Here is a 23437-nt window from a genome sequence, read left to right on the forward strand (position 1 = left end):
GTGCTCTTGCCTGGATTCGCGTGATATCGTGATAGTAAGAGCGATAACGATAACGCAGACGATTCTCTTGGGTCTTTGATTATTTTACTCTGGAGTTGAAACGAAGCATTCGCGCAGTGTTAGAAAATTTGTCTCACGATTTCCCTTGTGGAATCTTCATTTCAAATAATTACAAACTTCTTTTCTTCCTGTGTCCCGTGTATTAATCGACTATAATTATGTATTTTATTTTTCTTGCACCGAGAAAAGTTGTGGTATCCTCTCCGGAATGAATTTTTTCTTGTACGTACGTATGTACGTATATGTGTGGAATTCTTTTGCTGAATAAATTTTCTTTCTAATTAGTGAGCAAAAATTGTGCCTAACCCGCTCTCCGGGATGATCTCGTTTCTCTCGAAGTGGGACTTCACTTCCCCTCTGTGCTGGCCTCCGCGTGGCGTATACCTGTTTTTCGATCACAAAAGTACTCTGCGCACTTGGTCCGCATTATAAACGAAGACCTCGACGGGATTAGAACCCCATTAATTAATTAGTCTTGCCTCGCCGAGCCTGGAAATGTTGCTCCGTCCGCGCAAAATTAGTGTCTGATTGGTAATTAGGCGAGTTTCCGAGTACACGCAATACCGATCGATCAGTGGCACATGGACTCGCGCAATAAATCCAACGAGACGCACTCGTTTTTCGTCTTAACAGAAAATCTAATATTTGAAATAAAATATGTAACATTATCAACGAGCTAAATATTGGTCATATTGTGAGAAGAAAGAATAAGAAAAATTATGAAAGAGAAAGAAGATGTCGAGTATAATAATCTTGTTGACAAGTCACATAACAAAAAGTTTTCTTTCCAACGGGTATGTTCGACAACGGTATCGTCGGGCAACCGGCGGGCAATCAGCTAGAGCCACGGCTACCGATAGAAGAAACCAGGTGTGTTCTCCTGGTAGAACCTTCCTATGCGACCAGAGATCGGCCAGAAGTGAGGCAGAGTGGGGAGTTCATATAAGACTCCAACCAAACGCCTCTCCCAGTGACCAGTCTCGACACGAAAACTCATCAGCTGAGCTTCCTCGGCTGCTACGATACACGACACGACAGAGAGAAAGAGAGAGAGAGAGAGAGAGAGAGAGAGAGAGAGAGAGAGAAGAGAAACAGAGAGAGAGAGAGAGAGAGAGAGAGAGAAAGAGAAAGACGGGAAAAGAGGAAAGGCAGAGAGAGGGAAAGAAAGAGAGTGAGAAAGAGAGAGAACGAGAGAAAGAAAGAGAGAGAGAGAGAGAGAACGAGAGAAAGAGAGAGAGAGAGAGAGAGAGAAAGAGAAAATACATTTTTCGAGTATATTCCAGGCATTCCGAAATATTTCATCGATTAGGGATTGACATTTCAAGTTTAATTCGTCGTACCGCCTACTCAGGATGTCACGGCAAATCCTTCCGCTCGTCCTAGTGCTCTTGGCTGCGCAGGGTGAGTTCTTCCGCCTCTTTAGCTTTGTCTTCGCTTTGGTGGTCTAATTTGCTTTGCCTTTTCTTTGCCTTAGTTCTCTGAACCTTTGAGCGGAACCCTTGAGGATCTTTGATCCGTTCCTTATCTTATTAATCCGCAACAGTGCGATAACAGAAATTAATAATAATACTTTGCTGACGCTATTTAGATTTCGTGACAGCGTTCTTTATTTCAATAAGAGTAAAACTTGATTATTTTTTGAAAATTCTTTTTATCAAGATGAAAAGTTGACGTGCAATTAGAATATTAATTAATAATAACATTCCCGAGAAATTTCGTAAATTGTTTGCTTTTTCTTTTCACAGTGTTTAATAATAGATTTTCGTGTTTCCGTAATGCACTAATAAAGTTTCGATGACGTGACTTGACAAAACTATTAAATATTTACACCTAAGACGTACAACTATTTAAGATTTACATAGAAAGTATGGAAAGAGAGACACAGCCACGAAGAAATTAATAAGATTATTATCAACTTCTTCCTCTGTATGACTAACAAATTATCAGTATTATTAACAGAATAAATGAAATTATGGAAGTATCGGACGTATCTAGAAACGGATCGCCGTGATCTTAATGCATTCTAATGATTATTAGGCTTTCACTTTCGAGATTGGCACGTACGGCTATCTTTATAAATAATAAGAGTCGTTCGATAAAACCGAGCTGAGTTGTGAGCGAAGTGTGAGAATGAAAACGGTGAAATTTCCACGCGGCCGTCGTTCTGCTGTGAAACTGAAAAAGCACGGACTGTTCTACTTTCCTCGTGAATCCTAACGACGACGGGCACACCGATTAAAGTGATCCCCTCGTGTCCTTCGCGACGCCAACGATGATTCATGAGAACGACCCACTTCATTTTCTAATACGACTTACGTCGTGACGGATTAACGTTTCATTCTAACGGTATCCATTCTTTCAATCAATGACGAGCGCTTTCATTCATCGTTATCGTTATTCTCACCTTTCGTCAAATCTTTAGAGTTTCTATCAAATTATTCCTTGAGAACTTTATTTGCACATAATTAGAATAAAAACTTGATTAACGAAATAATCAGAATTATATCTTGGATTTTTATATTGTTATCGACAATATAAAAATGTACGAATTGCATTGAGAAAATAATATAATGTTTAGAATAATAAATTATTCAAATTTTCTTAAATTAATGCGATATTCTCACGGAGTAGAGTAGAGAAAGTAACACATCAGCTTTTACTGTGCGCGATATAAGCATATAGATCTTACTTTGATAAATGAGAAAAAAGATATCGTTGAGTTAGATAATAAAGTGTCACGACTACAATTTTCATTGCACAATCCCCTCGCGACATCCAAAGTGCAGGATCTGTAAGCAACGTGTCTATGTCCTGCTCCGTAATTATTACACGCATCTTCGTAAGAACAATGACGGCCATTCACCGGGTTTCACACATCTCGAGAACTTTCTCCCATGTGCCTTGAGTGAAAATATGAAAGTAGCTCGACCTGCAATTCACTCTCTCTCTCTTTCTCGCTCGTCTCGCTCGTCTCGCTCGTCTCTCTCTCTCTCTCTCTCTCTCTCTCTCTCTTTCTCCCTCTTTATCTCTTAATTTTTTACAGCTGTATAATTATTTATTGAACATCCTTTGTAGCGAAAGCATGCTACTTGGAATTTCATTATCCATTGAAATTTCTGAGCCTAAGTCTTGAAGTATCTTTAAGAGGCTCTTCCTTTACCAATCGAGAAGCGATATTGCTTGAATTAGCACAAAGTATGTGCTAGTGAAATCTTGTACTTGAATTAATTTTCTCTCCTTCCTTTATATTGACTTACTTTTCCACATTATTACACTCTCTTGCTCTATGTCCTTTAACTTCGTGTGAGTCTCCTACAGCGCTTTCCTTTCTTCGCCAATATTTGCAATACCGCAAATCTCTTTATTCTATCTCTTTCTTTGCGCCGTAACTCATAGATATCGTCGTCGACCAACAACAGTGGTATCGATCTTTCAAAAATATCGGCACCAATAAATCAAGCTCCGTCGGTCTTACGCAAGAGATTCTACTTTCTACGAGACGATGTTTGATTTTATTACGGAGATTACTTTATAGCCGGCCGGCCGGTAACCACCGACAATGTCTAGCACGTAATCTTCCCAGAGAAAAGTTTATTCATTACTTTTCGCTTTGTTCCGTATTTATTTTCGCTTCCCACACCGGCTTTCCCGACACAGTAGCACTGCACGAGTTGTTGCGTTTTGATCGATTCCGGAAATGGCGATGTAACAGCGAGAAAAACAGGCGTTCCGCTCGACGAGTCATTGATCGATCAGTAGGATAAAAAAGATGGATAAACGGGGATAAAGTAGGAAGGGAAAGGGGAAGTTGCGGACCTTGCGTACGATGTTGTTTGCGTGGCTTGCAACTTGCATTTGGCGCGACTCGTGGCCCGCAGCTAAGGTGGGGCCTCGCAACCTTTGCCTATCTCGCTCGTCGGGCCCTAACCGCTCTCAGAAAGGACTAAGAAGGCTGGCTCTATTTATTTGTCCGTGTCATAATGGAAGAGAATGTGAGGGCCGAGAGACAGAGAGAGAGAGAGAGAGAGAGAGAGAGAGAGAGAGACAGAGAGAGAGAGACAGAGAGAGAGACAGAGAGAAACTCGTGACTTTTGTCTCACTGTTTAGAAACATCTGCAAAAGAGTTAAATGCATTTTTCCATCAGCTCCGTCAACGCGACGCCGCGGCAAATTTCTCTCGTGCAAATATAAACCAGCCGGTGCCAGATCGAAAGGTGTTGATGAGCTCGTGAGTAAATTGAACTACGAAATAATCCGGAATGAAAGATACGAGGGAGGCTAACAGAAACTTGGACATCGTGGAACTCGCATTTTTATTCCTGTGAATCGCCGAGTGCCGAGTCATAACAAAATCATCCTCCGCGCCAACGACAAGTCGTCTGTCTCTATTCGCGCGCCGTGAAAAATTCCCATCGCCGGTGAGAAACCTGCACTCGTTGTAAATTCAAACGGAGACTTCCCGTATCGTCGTTGTCTGCCGCTTCGCGTTTTGCGCGAATATACGCGTGAAATCTTCACGACGGAATTTCGCGAGGAACAAATCGGAGAGCCCGCGCGCGCGGCGCTCCCGCTTTCAGAAGTAACGACCGCGCCATTGCGAGCGACTACTTACTCTTTACAAGGAGTCGTAAAGGAAGGGAAAGTAACCCGGTGCTGCGGCGTTAACTAAGCGTCCCGCTTGCATAACGCCGACGGCGATGACGCTCCAGGGATGTCTCCACCTATCCGCGCCACCGTGACGACCGTCTCGACGCGACGTGCGCGTAAATCGATTAATCGCGCCGGTCGTGACTAATCGGATTTGTCTCGTCGCTTCTTCGAACGCAAGACCGCCCTTACGCGGGTGCTTTCATCGCGATTCTTATTACGGACGTGACGACATTTGCATAATTCTCCGCGAAGATGGTAAACGATATCGTTCGACTTTATACGGTCTGGTTGATACGCGCTACTACCACTTGAGAATATTCTTTGTCCGGCTACTCATGCGATAGTAGACAAAATACAACGACAATTGCTTCGACAAATTCGAAGAACTCTTCGAAGAAACAAGCTCGCAGTCCTCAGTGCTGAAAAAATTCGAGGAAATCGCGAATCGCGGAATTATATAGAAAACAACTTGTGCTCAAGTAGGCTCAATTACTGAGTGAGTGTCGTGTGTGTCGATCGGTTCTAGATATTATTACGATACTTTCATTAATAATTAAGGCCGTATCTTGTGCAATCGTCGTTGGAAATTCGCAATCTCCAGACGTTCTCAGACGGCGAGCGCAGTTCGCTTCCCCACGAGATTATCCGTATCGTGAGATCGATCGTGCCTCGCGTTTCTTCCTTTATCCGCTCGGACCAGTTGGCCAACAATGCGCAATTCTTTTCGTGGCTAAATGCCATCGCAAAAGCGTGCGCATGATACACGTATATAAGCGTCGCGCGATCTTAGTGAAACGATTACCAACATTGCGATGTGGTACTATCGCGAGTGCCGCGCGAAATCGCACCAAGATCGCAACCTCATCTCGAATAGTATTGAGAGAGAGAGAGAGAGAGAGAGAGAGAGAGAGAGAGAGAGAGAGAGAGAAAATCTATTGAAGATTTTAGTCGGTCGTGTTCCGTTGCTTCTTTTATTTTCATCTCGATCTTAATTCTTGATACAGATCTTGATAGAGGGAGAAACAAGAAGAAAAAACGAGCCAAGGCAAGGGTTCATTTCGTCTTGCAATGAAATTATTAAATTTTAGGATTAAATCATTTAATTCTTACGAACGAGCGAGGGAAAGAGAGAGAGAGAGAGAGAGAGAGAGAGAGAGAGAGAGAGAGAGAGAGAGAGACTAAAATAGCGCAGCTTAAAACTCAAAAGGACTGTTACAGAGAAGATAAATCAAAAAGCAGGATGATGTATTTATGTTGTATGTTTTAATATTTTAATTTTCTCACTACGGCTGAAATCGATGTCGAATCAAAACAAGATCAAAAGCATGAAGTCAAAATCAAATGAAGTCGTGTGCTTATAATAGCTTTGACCGAATCGGCGAAACATTCCAAGTGTGGTCGAATCAGTGGATGAGGACGAGTATTAGGTGGATCGACCGGTCGATCGAATCTTTCGTACACTCAGAGGGGCCCACAGAGCCCCAAAGAAGCCTGTGAAGGGGGGGGAGTGATGCAGGGGTGTGGAGCAAAGCTGCCCCCGAAGGTTGTAAGTCAAGGCTAGGCACTTTCACTCGTACTGTCTTGGGAGCGTGCCTCACGCCAGCTTCCCACCTTATTTTACTATTTGTTTTTCCGGAGAATGCGCGCCTTCGATCACTGGATCATTAGCGGAATAATCGAGCATTACGGTGCATTGCTCGACACCGATGGTGTTACATGCCATCGATTCTCTAAGGACTGTACGCATTTTGGGCGCGGCGGCGCGTAGACTGTGCGAGAAAATTATATTTCTGCGGGGAATTTTATCCATATTGATTCCCGGAGCCTCCAATTATAGAATCCAATTATAGTTGATCGAGGCAATTGTTTGACACAATACTTGTTCTTTAACCCTCTATAATGTCATGTAACTTTGAAGTTACATACTGATATATCGATGTTCTTAACTTAAATTACATATGTATACATAGATATTGTAGCCCACTATAACTCCAAAGTTACAAACTGTTTTTTAACATGAAATCTTTGAAAATTGTAAATTAATTGTTAATATATATCTGAAATTATAATTATAATTGCTGATTAGTATTTGCTAGTTTCACATTTACAAAATTTGTCTCATGTCCACGAAAGAATAGAGTTATGGAGGGTTAATGTCACAAATATCCTTATTTGAAATGCTAATGCAGAAATACGTTCTATCGATACTTTCGACTAAAATAGCGATTGATTTCAAGTCACAAGAAATGCCTTTTAGGATTCCGGAGCGACTCGTGAAACACGTTCTTACGAAATAAAAAAGAGCGAAAGAATATGCACGTTGCTGCATCCTGTGGCGATAGAAAGATTCTAAATTGCAAGGACGACGTCATATCCCGACGTTAACTTTCCACTTTCGATTCCACACGTGGATGTCCTTCTGCGAGGATCCGCGTATCCGAGGAATCTCTGAATCGGTGGAAGAAGATCGGTGTACATGACGTCATCTAAAAATATCACGCGTATTTTGCGCTTATCGTAATGTGGAAGAAGGATGCACATTCCATATATTTCAGATTAATCAGTCGAGTGTTATCCTTGAATCATGAATTCATCTCGCGTGTGCAGCATCGTCTTAATGTCGCATGATTTTTTGAGTCAATCTGACGATTCTGAATTTTATCGCGATGTTAAACGAAACTGTGCGTGGTCAGAATAGAATCGGTAATATCGCAGGTTCCAGTGTCCTTGATATTCACCCAGTTCTTCTGTTGTTCTCCAAGACGAGAACGCATTTCGTCGATATTACGGAAAGAGACGACAGACAAAGAGAGAGAGAGACACACAGAGAGAGAGAGAGAGAGAGAGAGAGAGAGAGAGAGAGAGAGAGAGAAAGAATCCTTGTTGTCGACACGATTCCGCGTACTCCGTATTTTGTAACTGGTACTCATTAGGTTAGGGAATGAGAAGGGAAAGAGATAATGCGCACAAATTGACAGATAAATCGAAAGTTCGTTAATGAGGTGATTCCAGATAATTCGTTGCAGCTCGATTAGCATTGAGAAAGCAGAAAGCGATATCGAGGGAATGTTTGCTTCATAACCAAGTTAATTATTTTCCTTACGAGGTAATTAATTATACGCCTGATGCAACGTACATTCCTTCGGTTTCATTCAATTTTATACCTAATCAGTTTAAAAAGCTTTCCTGAATTTAAGTAATTGATTTATATCTTTATCGGTCTCTCTCTTCTTTTCTCCCGAGAACTTCTTCAGCTAATCACCACTCATTTATTTTCTGCTGCTACACGCTCTGCATTAACACGCTGTATTTAATGTCTGCTAACAAAAATATCACACTATTTGAGCAGAAGGGGCAATTTTTAAATAATCATTTGACAAATTCGCACACATTATCGTCACGAGACAAAGTTTAAAGTTATCCTAGTTTCCTCAAAGATTCCAATTTCTTTAACGAGATACGATCCAAAAGGCAAAGGGTCTGCTATTCTCCGCTATTATAACAACTGTGTTATGTGAAAACACAATCACAACGCTGAACTAACAAGAACGTCATCGACGTCATTAACACGGGAGAATTGGTCATAATGAGGCTGAGAAACGATGAACGGAGATACATTGATGATACTACGCTTATATAGGCTCGTTAGCCCAGAAACAACAACAAGAAGACCCTTGTCAGACGAAATCGCGAGTGGTGGGCGACATCGACTATTGCGATCGCTACTGGGAATGTGTGAACGGTCGTCCCGAGCTCTTCGACTGTCCGAACGGACTCGTGTTCGCCGGCAAACATCGCGGCGTCACCGAGGGTTGCGATTACCCCTGGAGGGCGAACTACTGCGATGGTAAACGCCAGGCGAACCCGCCGATCCAGACCGACCATTGCGACTGGCTCTACGGTATTTTCGGCCACGAGACCTCTTGCACCAGGTACTGGACCTGCTGGAACGGCACCGCCACTGAGCAGCTGTGCATAGGTGGCTTGCTCTACAACGAGCGGGCGAGGTCCTGCGACTGGCCCGAAAACGTCGAAGGGTGCCAGAAACATCGTAAGTAGGATGGAGACGAGTTTACTGGCGAAGTCTTGAGAGAGTTTCCATCAGAAACGCACATAGAATGCACTTGTACGAATACGCGTGATTGAATTCAAGATTCGCGTCTGTCTGTCGTTATCAAGCTTTTCGGGTCACGTCTATTATTTCGATTTCACTCGTCGTATATATATCGTCGTTTGTTTGTTGCGAGTTGTTCGAACAATCTTCCGTAACAACAACAGCCAGCAATTCTCGTTGTGAATTTGGGATGTTTGAGTTTGGAGTCTCCATTATTATTTTTTGTCCTTTCGTTTTCTCACACGATCGGGTAGGGAATTGCTTGCATTCGGCCGGCTTGGATCGAAGTGCCTCTAATACGTGTTTTTAGACGAGTTCAATTCTCGAGAGGCGCGCAACCCGTTCCGTTCATTTTCACTTTCGAAAGTGGGCGAACGGGACGCGTTCGCGAGACGCGTTTCCTCGTCCCGGCTCCTCGATCCTTCCAGGAGTCAGTGCCCCGAGCAAAAAGGGGCGAGGCACTTAATTAGCATTCGAAGTGAATTCCCGTCGTGCCTTTCTCCCCTCCTCGCGCGCGGAATCGGATGAAGCATTTATTAATTCGCGCCGCGCCGTCTTTTCGAATGCCGAACGTCGGTCGGGGTGCATCCATCGATCGCTACGAGATCGTATCTCCTCGCCTTTTCGAGACTGGAATCTGAAATATAGAGGAGAGACTGTCGCGTAAGAATTATATTTAGAACATAATGGGGATAAGAATCAAGATAGAGAAACCTCCATTTTTAATCCATTAATCTAAGGAGGGAGAAGTACATTTATCCCAAAGTGCTCAATATCCAATGTTTTATTTCAACGCCTCTCAGTGATGTGTTCAAATGAAAACAAGAGACATGCGTTTGCCTGTAACAATTCTGGCTATTTTTACAGGCTTATAAAAAGAAATATTTTTTTTCCGGCAAGAGTACCTTGTCATAATAATAATAATAATAATAATAATAATAATAATAATAATAATAATAATCGCAACGTCTATTCCCCGGGACTGGCAAGTTTTTTACATCCCGGTAAGAGTCTTGTTCGCTTTTCACATAATGGAATTTCGAGTCGATCCATCATCGACAACGAATCCAGTTTGAACGAATGAGCGCATGAAAGTCTGCGACTTTCACCAGCTCGGCTCTTAACTGAGGTAATGAGATATTCGTCGGAAATCCTCGGCGGAAAACCCGAGCGCAATCAGGACGCGGATGCAGATGCTCGCGGATTCACGTCATTGGCAAGCTTCGGCTAAAACACGCGCAAACACTTTGACGTGTTTTTCAGTTCTAATGAACGACGACAATCGGAACGAACGTAATGACGATAATGAGTAGGTGAATACTGGTGGACAAAGCCACCCGATAACTTCGTCAATGATCGCAGTTTTTAACGACGCGATATACTTGCAGCCCTCTGCAACGACGACGCCAACGGTAACGTACCTCTCGGCAAGTCGTGCAACCGCTACTGGCAATGTCAAGGTGGCTACCCGCGCTTGCAGCGTTGCCCGGCCATGTTGGTGTTCGACAGGAGATCCCTGAGGTGCGTTGTGCCGCCGACGGAGGACTGCGACGTCCCGACGACGCCGCCGCCGACCGAGGGCGAGTTATCCGAAGGTCACAACGAGCAGGAACCCGAAGAGGAGAACTTGCCACCGGGTGTGCCACCATTGCCGGCAGGCGCGTTACCGATTCCCTTGCGAGCGCGCGCTAGGAATTAAGAGTCCTGTCGAGGCCGGAAGGACGAAGGAAGCGGCAAATGGTCCCGACGAGCGAGGTCCTGCGGCACCGAACTCGTCGATCGCCGTAACGTTCGGTTCGCAGAATTTGAGAGGTTCTCTCGTCGAGTCTCCCCTGATTCCTCGCGATCCCGTAGATTCGGAATTCTCCCGAATAGTTGTCGAAGAAAACCGAATTCCCTGAGCGATTTCCCTAGATCTTTTGCTCCCGAATGCTCAAAATTGTCCCGAATAATCAGGGTCCTGTGATCGTGTTCCTCGAGGTTGTCAAGAAAACTCACAAAGATCGTAAAATCTTCTAATCATTATTTTTTATCACTACTCCGTAGTGATGTGATAACTATGGAAGATCAAGATTTTCAAGAAATTTTTTCAAAAATATACGAAGACATTCGAGAGATTTTGCCAATTAGGAAAGTTTGGATAAAATTAAAAGTACGAATCAGTTGCAAAAGTTTGGGAACGAATAGAAGGCGAGTATCGAGAGGCTAAAGAGCTTGAATGCAGAAAGATACAACGAAATGAACAACAGTAAGAATTGCTGACGGACGGAAGATGTGAAACTGAAAAGGAAGGTGAGAAAGGCTAAAGTGCTGGCTGCTTAACGAGCAATTTCCATTCTCAAGGATCGAGACTCGTCGACACACCGACCTAACCGATTGAGCTCTCCTCCCTCCCCCGCAAACAGAGACTCGTATCATCGATTTCAATAATAACGTTAATTATGAACATCTCGTCGTTCGGTCTCAGGACCGTCCGCCAATTTGCCTCTGTCACCTCGGTCGAGATGTAAATATTTTCCCACACCTTCCACTTTCTTCCTTGTTTCTCTTATCCTGCTATCTCTTTCCTCTTCCTCCTCATCGCTCTTAATCGTAAGGTGTACACGTAGATCGATTGAAAGAAATTGTACGTTGTATATTTTTTTATACGCGTGTCCAGATTTTATTCGATGTTGCCTGGCTGTACATTGTTACACTCTATTTATCATAAATATACATTTTATATATGTATTACATATATATCGTATTATAAATACACTATATGTACTACATATCGTACTCATTCTCCACGTACGCTACATGCGATTATTCCCCCCCTTCCCCCTCCGAACGTACGTTATTAATAATTTACGTTTATTATTCTTGTTTTTATCTGCAACAACAGCTACTTAGCTAGCGGAAACTAATAGAAATGTACATTTTTTTTATTCCTTCTTGTCGATTGATTTGTTCCATTATCTTTCGTCTCTCATAATTACTATAATATTTTCAAATTAGTCTAGTACGCGCGCGTGTTTCTTATATTGTCGTGATTTTACAAATCTTGATTTTTCGTGTCTTGCAATTGATTTTCTCTTTGATCTCTTTGATTGTTTGGTCAGTTTTTAAAATTGATTTTTCACAAGTGCGCATCTAATTTTTAGCTTTGCGCACTAACCTTGAATTAAAATCACCTGTATCTCATTGCAAAAATTTAAATGTGTTGGCAAATGTGTAGTTTTTTGTCGTTTGTGATTTCTTGATTCGTTGTTTGCTGATTTGAAATATCGAGCATCAAAAATGCGTCTCCGCGCTTACAGATTGTTGGAGCTGAAATAAACGTAAGAGTACACTTAGAAAATAAAAAAAAAATGCTCTTTATCAATATTGAATTAAGTTAATATTTAATAATATCTCGCGATGTCAACATTACTTTTGCCCTGGATAAGATGCTAAAAGCAGAATGTAACATAAAATATAAATACAAACCAGTGAGGAACGTCATCTGGATCCAGGCAAGTCAGGCTCACCGAGTCGAAAAGTTTTCCGTCTCCGCAAGTGAGAAGACGCGGATGTCCGTCCACACAGGTGATCAATCTGCCGCAGTCACCTGGCACGGGGAATCTAAAAATCGCGCCATTTTAACGTGCATTCGTGTTTATATCAAAATTTATATTTATACAGATATATACTAGTAGTATATATATATATATATTTATTTTTAACCTTTTGAAAGCATTCCTAGACATTTTCTACTTCGAACAACATTGTTTAATCTTTGCTACACCCCGCATAGTTTGCGGAAAAAGAGCTACGTGTTTGTTGATGTGGTATGAAATGGCGTATTCGCCAAACACGCGCCGGCGTTTGTGTCTCATCTGTTTTTCTCTCTTGCTCTCTTCCCAGTCTTTCAGAAGGCGACCGGTTCTTAAATCGAGAGGTACGCACAAAATGCGAACATTCTGACATTTAACTGCGTCCTTTTACTCTCGCATTTGGCAGCGCGCAGTATTTCCTCCCCGAATCTTCCTCGAGGTGAAAGAGAGAGAGAGAGAGAGAGAGAGAGAGAGAGAGAGAGAGAGAGAAGAGAGAGAGAGAGAGAGAGAGAGAGAGAGAGAGAGAGAGAGAGAGAGAGAGAGAGAGAGAGAGAGAGAGAGAGAGAGAGAAGAAACGGGAAGGAAGAGATGGAGATAAGAAATTTTATTATACTTCGTAGTCGTGTAGAAAAATGACGTACGTGCAGCTGCTCATAAATACGAAACAAAGCAAGCGGAAATTCACACAGGCATATGAATTATGCATTAGAATCTAACAATGCGATCTCGGATATATAAATTCTATCTTTAGCTAGCTATAGCAGGAACGAACAGTGAACGCATTAATTAAATGTAAACCTAGTGTCACTAAAAAAAAAATCACGAACTTTCCAAATTGTGAAAATGATGAAAAAAAAAAATTAATTTTGAAAGACAAGCGTTACACTGGGTTGTTCAATAAGTTTGTGGAGACCTGTGATTTTTCAAGGCTGATACTTTTTACAGTTGGGCATAATTTTGTCGAATAACGTATCGATCGCTTTTACAATGGCGGATCGTTAAAAAAAAATAAAATTACGCTTAATTATGAGGTTATTGGCTTGGAGTTTATCGTAAACTCTCTAGAAACTTATCGAACAATCCGATATTTATCATCCGTATCACTATTCAGAGCTTGGCTCCTCGAATTGCACTTGCCGAATTAATGGATAATGAATAAAAGAAAAGTCAAGAAAAGAGAAACACGCGCACAGGCCCAATTAAAAATAACGATTAACTCTCTTAAAGACACGCGCGCGCGCGCTTATTAATACCACCGAATCGGCCTCTTTCCCGAAGAGAAAGCAAGGCGAGACGAAGAATCGAGCGCATTGACTTGACCACACGCCCACCCACGAGGAATGCATCGATCGCTCGTGGTCATTTTTATTTCCGCATCCTCTCTCTCATTACGCGCGCGACTTCTCGGAAGCGCCGTCAATCGCGCCGTGACCGCACCGTAAGCGTATCGTGACCACGTTACCTCGGATAAGGCCAGAATTTCGTGGCGGGGCTATGGGGCGGCAACTTGTGCGGGCACTTGAAGCCGACTATGGCCTCGGGGTTGCACAAGGGAATGAGTTCGTCGGGCCAGACGCACGTGTGGGTCTTGGCGTTGTAAACCAGACCGGGATCGCAGTGGGCCTGATGCGGCTCGCCGTGGATGCACTTGACGTAGGTGGTGCTGCAGCCATTGCTATCCGGGTACATGCCGAACTGGTACTCGCAGCCGGGGCTGCTGATGGGTGTATCTGAAGGAGAAAGAGGACGATCCGTTCCGAAAAGGGATTTCCCAAAATTGTCGTACATGGCGTTTAGAATCGGGTCCACATTCGTTCGCTTATTTCGTGTTTGAGGCAGAAAGAGAATAATACGGGAGAAACGAGAGTGCAAATTGGAAAACGCGCCGAGCGAAAGCGATTATTGACGAAGAAATAAACGAAATAAAGAGACGAGATAAAGAGACTCGCCCGAGGCCGGAATTATAACGATCGCGGCATTAACGTGACCCACTAAGGCGCTGCCAAAATCGCCCGCTTTGACGCAACTTTTACTTTCACGACAATGTTTCTTTCGTCGCGCGACCGACAAACGGCTCCCGCTTGCACATACAGGTCGCGTAGCCTTGCAAAGAGATAACGATACGAATAATAAGGAGAGGGGAGGGGAGGGGGGCGAAGGGATTGAATGACAAAGAAATGTAAGTGGTAAAAAATTTTGAAAGGCGACAGATGGATGGAATATCGGGAATGTGGAGCGATATACTTACAGTCGGCCTTGCGATTGCCGCATTGGACGGCCCAGTTATAATTACAGTGGTTGTGGATCGCGCCGTGTCCGTCGAACATAAGCCCATTCTCGCAGTACTCGAATGTGAGAGTACCGTTGGTGCAAAGGAAGAAGGCCCCGCAGTCCTCGGGATGAGCGTAAGCATGAATTCCGTAAGGGTCGGGGCATGGCGGGGCCCCGAGTAGGGTGGCTCCCTGGGCTGTGGGTTGAGAAAGAACATAACATAAAACGTAGAATGAAGAGTGAAGGTGTTTCGGTTTTTCGGATTTTCAGATTTTCAGATTTTCACGAGTATGTATGAGTTGTTTATTATTTATTATTTAAATTATTTCACTCAAAATATTCTCATCCTTCTGGGAATTAAGTTCTGGATGATTGGGTGTGTAAAAAGAAGTATTATCTTTAGAAGCATTCCACTCATCATGAAAATTGACCGAAATACCTAATAATGCGAACTTAACGTCGATAAATTTATTAACATTATTCTCCCAATTACAACATTAAAATGTTCGATATAATGATCAAAATAACATATCTGTGCTATATTATGCTATAGGGTATCACACAGTGTCGTTTATACGTATTAATCATATTAAAGTTCACTTAAATCTAAAACTGTATTTTAAAATTAATCTCAATTTCGCAAACTACGCGTCGGGATTAATTGTTTTCGCGGCGTTTTATGACAACTATGACAAACATCTGCGTTAGCAAGAAACACGGCTTCGTCGATCGAGTTTGCTGACGCAGCGATTTCCGATAAAAGAGGATAAAAGACTCGATTCGCTTGACAGCCTCGCGAACCTCGCTCCCCCGAGCTTTTTTCCGCCTTTTTCGAGCCTACGTTTCAACGGCGAAGCGGAGTGTGACGAGCGCCATACGCTCGGCAACAGAGAAAAAGAGATGCGGCGCGAAAGCCAGGACTGACTGCGCCCATGCGGAAATAATTGACGAGGAGAATTCGAATTGCATCGAAAGTGCGAGTGTCGCGCGAATTTAGAAAGAGATCCGTTCGCGCGAGGCTCGAATTGTGATTCGTCGAGATTCGTCGCAGAATGCGACGCGGCTGCCCGCCATTATGTCACACACGTCCTAACATATGGTGTCGACGGTGAAAGTATCGCGAGGGTGATGTGTCGTAGATTTGCAAAGAGACGCACGCGAGGTAGAAAGTGCCGAATATGGCCGCGGAGGCGCAGTTCGCGTCTCTCGGATGCACAAGGAAGAAGATGAAGAGAGACGCATGAGCGCATCCCGCGAGTCGGCCATCGGGGATGCACGACATTGCGCATCGAGGTGCGTAAGAAGAGGTGAAGGTGACCGTGCAGGTGATAGTGGCGATGGTGGCGATGGTGGGTGGTAGTGGTGGTAATGGAGAACTTACCACGTGCCAAGACCGCCAGGACCAACAGCAGGGTCACGCTCCTCGGGTAGTTACTCATCATTGCGGTCCCTCTTTCTTCGAGCTCAACGATCTCTTTGACGCCTGGCTACTGGACTCTGTGACTACTGACTGAAGTCGGACCGCCGCCGATTGGCGCGCACTTATCGGCCTCGGTACACCTCGGCACACGACAGTCTCCTCGTCTCCCTTCACTCCCTTCACCACGGCATCGCGCTGGACCCCACCCCAGGGTTTCTCCAGGTGCCCCTGGGTCGACGCTGTTTTGCTTGCTTAGCCTGTGTGCCGCAGCGTGTGTGACGTTCAGCGACGCTGAGAGCGTGATGAACCGTCCGGAAATTCAAGCTGACTGGGAACTAGTCCTACTTCGTCGGAGAATTCGTCGCGAGGATCGTCGCGAGGGGAGAGGGAAGCTTGAAAGAAGTCTGGAAACCTGAAGTGTTTAGAAATCGAGATTAAAATGCCGGCGATTTACGAATTAATACGATGAGGAGACGGTCGAAAATTGATGAAGAGGTCGCGCGATGAAAATTTGCAGGAAGGATCCTCTTTTCGACGTATCCGAAGACACACGAGAGCTTGATACTCGTCGATCCGCTGAAGCCTGGTCTAAGAAGAAGAATACTTCGAAATAAAGAAACACCCGAGCGATTCGCGATTCTCGATCTTTATAGTCTCTCTAATCTTGGCTGGCATCACGCTGAGAGAGAAAGAGAGAGAGAGAGAGAGAGAGAGAGAGAGAGAGAGAGAGAGAGAGAACGTGTCTCTCGCGTGAAATGTCTAGGGATGTAACGATACGCACGTACGTGTGTATGTGTGTGCACATACACACGTGCGCTTCGCGTGCAACTTTGTTGCACAAGCTCGCGTCTTTTTCCCGCATACTTAATATCGTGCATTTCTGCGCTCGGTGAACGGCTGGCGCGCGGCTGGTGGCAATATTATCTCTCAACGCTTCGCGTAATTGACAACTTGGGATATCGCAATTATGCGATGCCCGCGGAGTAGCTCTCGTGATTGTGAGTTATTGCGCATCGTCCGAAGCGACGAGCGCGAGAAGAGATTTCAGCAGGCGGGAAATCACGACTCCAGCGAAGCAAAGTTTTGCTCCAGACGTATTTAGATATGTTTCTTCAGCGCGAAACGCTTTCTTCGCAAAACGATATGTTAGAGATCCGATGCGCGCTGCTCGCAATTTTAAAAAGAGCCGACCATTCGTTTCGAGATCGTCAAATCGTCGCGATAAAAATTACGACTCGAGATTTTAGCAACGGTGCGTTCAGGAATCGCCCACCGTGTAATGGCTGCTTCTGTTTCGTATGTCGTCGTCGATATTTATTTATTTGCATTTCTATCGCGCGCTCTCTAGCTCTGCCAAACATTCAGTTGCTGAAATTCGAGCGCGCTCCGAGATGAGAGAAAATCGAGGTTATTCGCGGAAATAAGGATATGGCAATTCAACAAGGACAACGGATGGTTGCGTTCGACGGTTAATGCCAAGGTGCGATCCTCCTCCCGTGACATCATCGGAGATGCAACACGCATTTCTGTACGCGATGTAACCGGCGAACACGTGTAATCGCTTAGCTGAAACGTGTACACATGGCGCGAAACGGCGAACAGCGATGCGATTGTATGCGCGCGCAGGCAGGCAGGCCCCGGGGCCTCAACTAGCCTTACGCAAGATCCATCGTTGGCGGCTCACGACGGAGAGGCCCGAGATTGCCGGATAGTGAAAGCAGTCGGGCCAAGAGCTGAACGAGTCGATAGATCGATCAAAAGATCGAAGTGAACGACGACGACGTGAATCACGACAACGGTTGAGGATTTTAACGGTATAAAGATTGCGAGATTATCTATGGACAATTTTCCCAGAAAGTAGCAGCGCGAGACGTTAGAGAAAGAGAAAAAGAGAGAGAGAGAGAGAGAGAGAGAGAGAGAGAGAGAGAGAGAGAGGGAGAAACGCATGTAACGATCATAGATATAAGATTGTCCTTCCTTGGGGAGGATTGCCTTCCTTCCCAGTCAAGATTTTCATGTCCTGCCAAAGACGTGATTTTGTCCTTTCCTATCGCGTCGAAGGAGTGTTTTTGCTTGTCAAATGTGCCGCCTGATGACTCTTCCTATAATCATAATCATTACTTCTAATATTTCTATCAATAATATATAGATGTACATTACACATATGAAATTTATAATATATGCAGTTGAAAGTTGACGTTTGGGGAAGATGATAGACGCACGATCCATCCAACGATCTTTTCTTGCTCACCAAAATATTCAGCCTTTTCTTTAGTAAGCAACAATTCCGACAAACCTACATGCGTATTACGTCATCAGTAGGAACGAAGAATCCAAAATCTCTATTGTTCGAATTGAACACGCCGGACTCACGTAATGCAAATGGGTGGCTCAGGTGTATTTCGTCGAGCACATCGCGCATTACGTAAAGAGAAAGGTTACAGTCAGTCAAATGAGGAGAAATTCCGTCCGCAGTTCGGAAAAGCGCGGCTCGTTGTTTATTGTGTGTATGCCGTATATTTTATTTCACGGGGTCGTCCGAGTAACTCGTCGATAATATTTAACCCCTTAGCTGTTAATGACGGAGATATCCACGGAATGAAAAGTGGATGGAAACTATCGGCTTGGAAAAATCCTCAATAAACATTTTTATGAGAATCGAACGAGTTTTTGGATATTCGATTCGTGATATTGAATTGACCAGTTAGAATTTTGAAATTTTGACTTAAAATTCAGATTTAACGGCTGCAGAAAGTATTTTGTTTATAATTTAATTAACTTCATCGTCAAGATTATTTTGAATACACACAAGCATTTTTATCGTCCAACAGCTGAGGGATTAATCCGCCATCGAGAGCCATTACCTCTCCATACCGTCTCCGCAGGGAGGAGAGGCAGCAGGGGCTTCGATGAGAAGGCGCGTTGTCCTTTAAGAACGAAGTACGAAGCTGTAACATTTATAATGTCAAGCGTCGCGATGTAACGGGACGCCATAATGGAACGGGTTGACTGATTGTCTGACATTTGATTCGCCGAAGTGAAATCCGGGATGTACGCTCGAAGGTGCGATTTCGCGAGTTCATCGCGTTCTCGCTACGTATTCCGGAGCATCGCGGCCTGAGGAGGATTCTCGATGTCTGAGGCTCTCGCGTCAGAGAAAGTCACGTCCGTCGTGCAACTCGCGAATAGAATACGTATTAATGATTCAACTCGCGCACTCGGTTCCGCCGCAGATATGACTCTCGCGTCATGTAAAATGCGTTCAATTGCCTCGAGTGCGAGCGGTTGACGGGCCGCTCATCGTCGCTCGGCATCGGTCAACATGGAAGATGCCTCCGCGATCGCTCGCATTGCTCCGCAGTGATTACGCTTGAACATAATCGGAGCTTTCTAAAGCCGACGGTATATGGCTCGATTGTTTTATTGATCACTCACATCGTACATATGTTTCTTACGTGCTGTCGAAGTTACAGATATACAGATTCGGCGTAGAATCTCCGAATAACTTTCGAACGAGATTCAAGCATAAACCTGACTTGAGAAGCTCGCCGAAGCCTGTGCAAGTCGGAACACACAAGAGTATTTTCGCGTAAACACCATTGATATGTAACACAGCGCATAATTACGACTACGTATTACGGTGTCTGCTGGATAAAACGTTACCTAAAACCCGGCGACATCGCAGAGTGAAAGGGGATCGAAATTCCCGAATGGAAAATATAATGTATAAATAAAGTCTCATTACATGGGTTACTCAATCGCGGAATTGCGTGCGTGCGCGCGCACGCGCGCGTGTGTGTGTGTGTGTGCGTGTGCGTATGCGTGTGCTTATCCGCGCACTCGTACAATCAAATTCCATCTCCTGCGCGTACATAATCGATAATTATATAAAATCGGACCGGTTCGCGAGCGCGTGCTGAGTTTATCTAACGTCAGCCTGGGAATTAACGCAGCCGCGATATCGTCGTTTCGCGAACAAGTGATCCGCAACGACGTGGCGCGCCGCGGATTTTCCGAATACGTTTACGTAAAAGGAGAAAGGGGTAGCAATTTGCAGCGGGTGGAGCGGGTGGGTGATCGCTCTCGCGCAAAGACTGTGCGCGCGCGTGCGGTGTTTACGTAAGCGCGAGCGCGCGTATCGTGCGTTTATTGTTCTTACGAGTAAAGAGATAAGCGTTGCACACGTAGCCGCGCTTGAGACCCTTCGCTTGGGCGCCTTCGCGCTCTCCCGCTCTCAGTTCTTGCGCTTGTAGTAATCCTCGCTGAAACATTCGAGTGGATTACGTCATGTACAAAAGGTCTCTCACAGAAATCATTCGGTGTCCTTGTTGGGAAGCGATACGAGAGCGGAGAAATTACGAGTCGAGTGGTCGAGTGTGTGCGAGAGTTGCGGATTCGAAATCATCGCGCGGCTCGCGAGTCAATCGCTCTCGCCTCGTATTCGACGCTGCCGTAATTTCTAGCCGAAGGATCAAGAAGAGTCAAATTAAGAAATAAGTCACTTACCATCCTTGCACGTACTCCGGCTCGGTGCACCTGAAACTCTCCTCGTTGTAAACAGTGCCGCTCTCGCATTGGCCCTTCTGCGGCACCACGCCGTTCTTGCAGATGTAGAACTTGGCGCAGTCCTCGGGGTGAGGGTAGGTCGGGTGCGGCAGGACCCTGCCGGACGGGCCGGCGACGTCGCCGTCGGGGCAGACGAAGCCGTCGTCGAGGACGTCGCGTTTCACGTTCTCGCAAAGGCGGCTAGCGTCGGCTGGCCAGACGCAACTCGACATCTTCGGCTCGTAAATCAGTCCGGGCGGGCACGGCACCATCTGCGCCACCCCGTCGATGCAATTGACGAAGCGGTCGCACGCGGTCGGGTCCTCGTGCGTGAAGTAGCCGTTCGCGCGGGGACACCCTTTGCTGCTGTGTGGCTCCTCTGCAATCGTCGGTCGTTTAATTATTATTATTATCCGCGTCGTTTAGTAAGTGAAAGAGAGAGAGAGAGAGAGAGAGAGAGAGAGAGAGAGAGAGAGAGAGAGAATCGTGAATAGAGTATCATACTGTATATTACACGTGGCGGTGTGTAATATACGGCGCTGTGCATACGATATTTTGTAAAGATAGAACGCAGAGGAAATTCGAAGAGCGTCCGAAATCCGAAAAAGAATTGTCCATCGATCGAGGAAACCGGTTTACTCCGAATTTTATTTTAGCGACACTGCCTAACCGGCTACTCTTCTTCTGGTATCGGCCGAATCGCGAGAATGCACACATAGACGAGAGGAATGTTTGAACTTAAATATTGAACATATGTACTTCCTCAACACATTCCCCGTTCGGGGAAACTGCTTCTGTCTGCAGTTCGGAAAATTGCTGTCCCTGAAATCTCCGAATTCGTGCTCGTCATTGATTTTTTTCCGAGCGAGAAGCTAATAGATAGACAATTAATAATTTCGAGAGAAATCTCGTTTCTTTCTCAACTCCAGACGAGAAGAATGGCGTAACGTTAATTTAATTTCATCGTGAGGGTTAGTGATTTGTGGCAGCACGATTCTCCAGCGATTCCCCGGCGCAAAAGGATGCAAACGACGACACGCGTCCATCGCGCATCGTGGATCCAACTTACGTAGTAGGGTACGGTCGCCGCAGGGCACGTTCGCCGGTATGTCGCAGAGCTCCTTCTTGGGGTTGTCGTCCCTGAAGACGAGGCCGTCCTTGCAGAGCCTTTCCTCAGCCTGACCGTCCGCACAGACGTAGTAGAGGTCGCATTGCTCCGAATCGGGGAAGAAACCCTTGAGTTCCGGACATCGGAACTGCGCCCCACTCAAGGTCGCCATAATGACCAGCAGCGGAAGACCGCAAAGAACCACGTGACTCGTCGGTCTCGACATCTCGAAGACGGTTTCGATGGGACAGTCTTACAGTTCCTAGCGGAGCTCTCGTCTCGAAGAGACGTTCTCTTCTCCTCCTTCCTCTTCTTTTTCTTCTTCTTCCCTGCTTCTTCTTCGTTTTCTCCGCCCTCCTCTTCGGCTTCGTCGGCAGCAGCGCGTCGCGACGCTGGTAAAACGTGACTGCGGGTCCTGAATCGCTCGGCGGGCTTGCCACCACCTTGCGTGAGGTCCTTGCTGGCATGCATTTCCAGACCCTCCCTCCTCCCGACTCTTCAACTTCGCCCCCCTTTCGCCGAAAGTTCTCTCTCTCTCTCTCTCTCTCTCTCTCTCTCTCTCTCTCTCTCTCTCTCTCTCTCTCTGTCGCCCTTCCTCTGTCTTATCTGCTCGCGGTGCGCGAGGCTCGCCCTCTTTTCTCTCGGTGCGAGCACATTCTAATGGGTGCAGGTTTTATTGTATCGTGCTATTATCGGTCATGGAGATAGATAGATTCCAGAGACTTCCGGGTGGCGACCGGCGTACCAGCGACTCGCCGCACGCGTTCGCGCTTGCAACTTGCAACTTGTTGCATTTATCCGCGGTCGGGCCGAGTCTGGAAATTGAATCGAGATATTTTCGAAAGCGGAACGCGAGACCGGCGTGTTTGCCTAAGTTATAATAAAGCGATTATGTGCTACGCTGGTTAATTTTCTTCAACCGCTACTCTCCCCAGCTCTGGCAGATTGAAAGATGTGGTCCCGAAATTACATTCAGAAACAATTACCTGCTTGCTTAAGTTAATGGAACGGTGACGTGGCGAATAAAAGCTATTCGATTGTTCGAGACTACCTTGGACGACGTCGCGAACGCTGTGGAATTTAATCTTTCGCCGGGATTTGATCTCCAAAAAAATCTTCGGCAAGTGACATTTGGATTCTTGAACGGGAAAGTTAAATCGGACGAATATCGCGCGCAATAATTCAGCCGATTAACGTGCGACTGCGGTATCTTGTCGGAGAAATATATATAATTTATTTCTTATTTATTTTTTTGATCCGAAAGGATTTGGGTTTCCCATCTTGTTCTTTTTGCTATTCTCTGCAAAGAATTATTCTTTGTGGCGCGAACATTTTTCATAAGCCATCATTGACCAATATTTGAGAAGGCGAAGCGAGAGAGAGAGAGAGAGAGAGAGAGAGAGAGAGAGAGAGAGAGAGAGAGAGAGAGAGAGAGAGAGAGAGAGAGAGAGAAGCATCTCTCGCTCGCTGTTAATCGATTTAACGCGAGAGAAGAGGAGGGGGAGAGCGAGCAAATCGAAAAACAAGAAGCAAGAGAACAGTTCGGGAGAAAGTAATAGTTGACTGATCTGGAGATTCAAGGCCTTTACGCGTTCTTCGCATTCCGTTTCAAGAATTTATTGACGCCAGAATTTGTCCTTTCAATCAACATTTTCTTAAACTTTAAGATAAATTTTAGAAACCGTAAAATTTAT

At 45.1% G+C, this 23437-nt stretch overlaps 3 protein-coding genes across 3 annotated transcripts; 1 reads left to right on the plus strand and 2 right to left on the minus strand.

Moving 5' to 3' along the window:
• Window positions 1-1207: 1207 nt before the first annotated feature.
• On the plus strand, window positions 1208-12114 carry LOC105191837 (protein obstructor-E). The gene is made up of 3 exons (XM_011155518.3): window positions 1208-1461; window positions 8351-8761; window positions 10213-12114. Exons 1-3 carry the CDS (start codon window positions 1413-1415, stop codon window positions 10521-10523), a joined length of 771 nt encoding a protein of 256 aa, XP_011153820.1. The 5' UTR covers window positions 1208-1412; the 3' UTR covers window positions 10524-12114.
• On the minus strand, window positions 10604-16662 carry Cpap3-d (cuticular protein analogous to peritrophins 3-D). The gene is made up of 5 exons (XM_011155517.3): window positions 16052-16662; window positions 14648-14866; window positions 13862-14129; window positions 12293-12427; window positions 10604-12133 (listed from the first exon to the last, which is right to left on the minus strand). Exons 1-5 carry the CDS (start codon window positions 16110-16112, stop codon window positions 12118-12120), a joined length of 699 nt encoding a protein of 232 aa, XP_011153819.1. The 5' UTR covers window positions 16113-16662; the 3' UTR covers window positions 10604-12117.
• Window positions 16663-18301: 1639 nt separating this feature from the next.
• On the minus strand, window positions 18302-22160 carry LOC105191835 (protein obstructor-E). Its single transcript, XM_011155515.2, has 3 exons — window positions 21705-22160; window positions 20597-21014; window positions 18302-20352 (listed from the first exon to the last, which is right to left on the minus strand). Exons 1-3 carry the CDS (start codon window positions 21967-21969, stop codon window positions 20325-20327), a joined length of 711 nt encoding a protein of 236 aa, XP_011153817.1. The 5' UTR covers window positions 21970-22160; the 3' UTR covers window positions 18302-20324.
• Between the last annotated feature and the right edge of the window lie 1277 nt (window positions 22161-23437).

The sequence above is a fragment of the Harpegnathos saltator genome, unplaced genomic scaffold (assembly GCF_003227715.2).
Source record: "Harpegnathos saltator strain DR-91 unplaced genomic scaffold, Hsal_v8.6 scaffold114, whole genome shotgun sequence".
Lineage (NCBI taxonomy): Eukaryota > Metazoa > Arthropoda > Insecta > Hymenoptera > Formicidae > Harpegnathos > Harpegnathos saltator.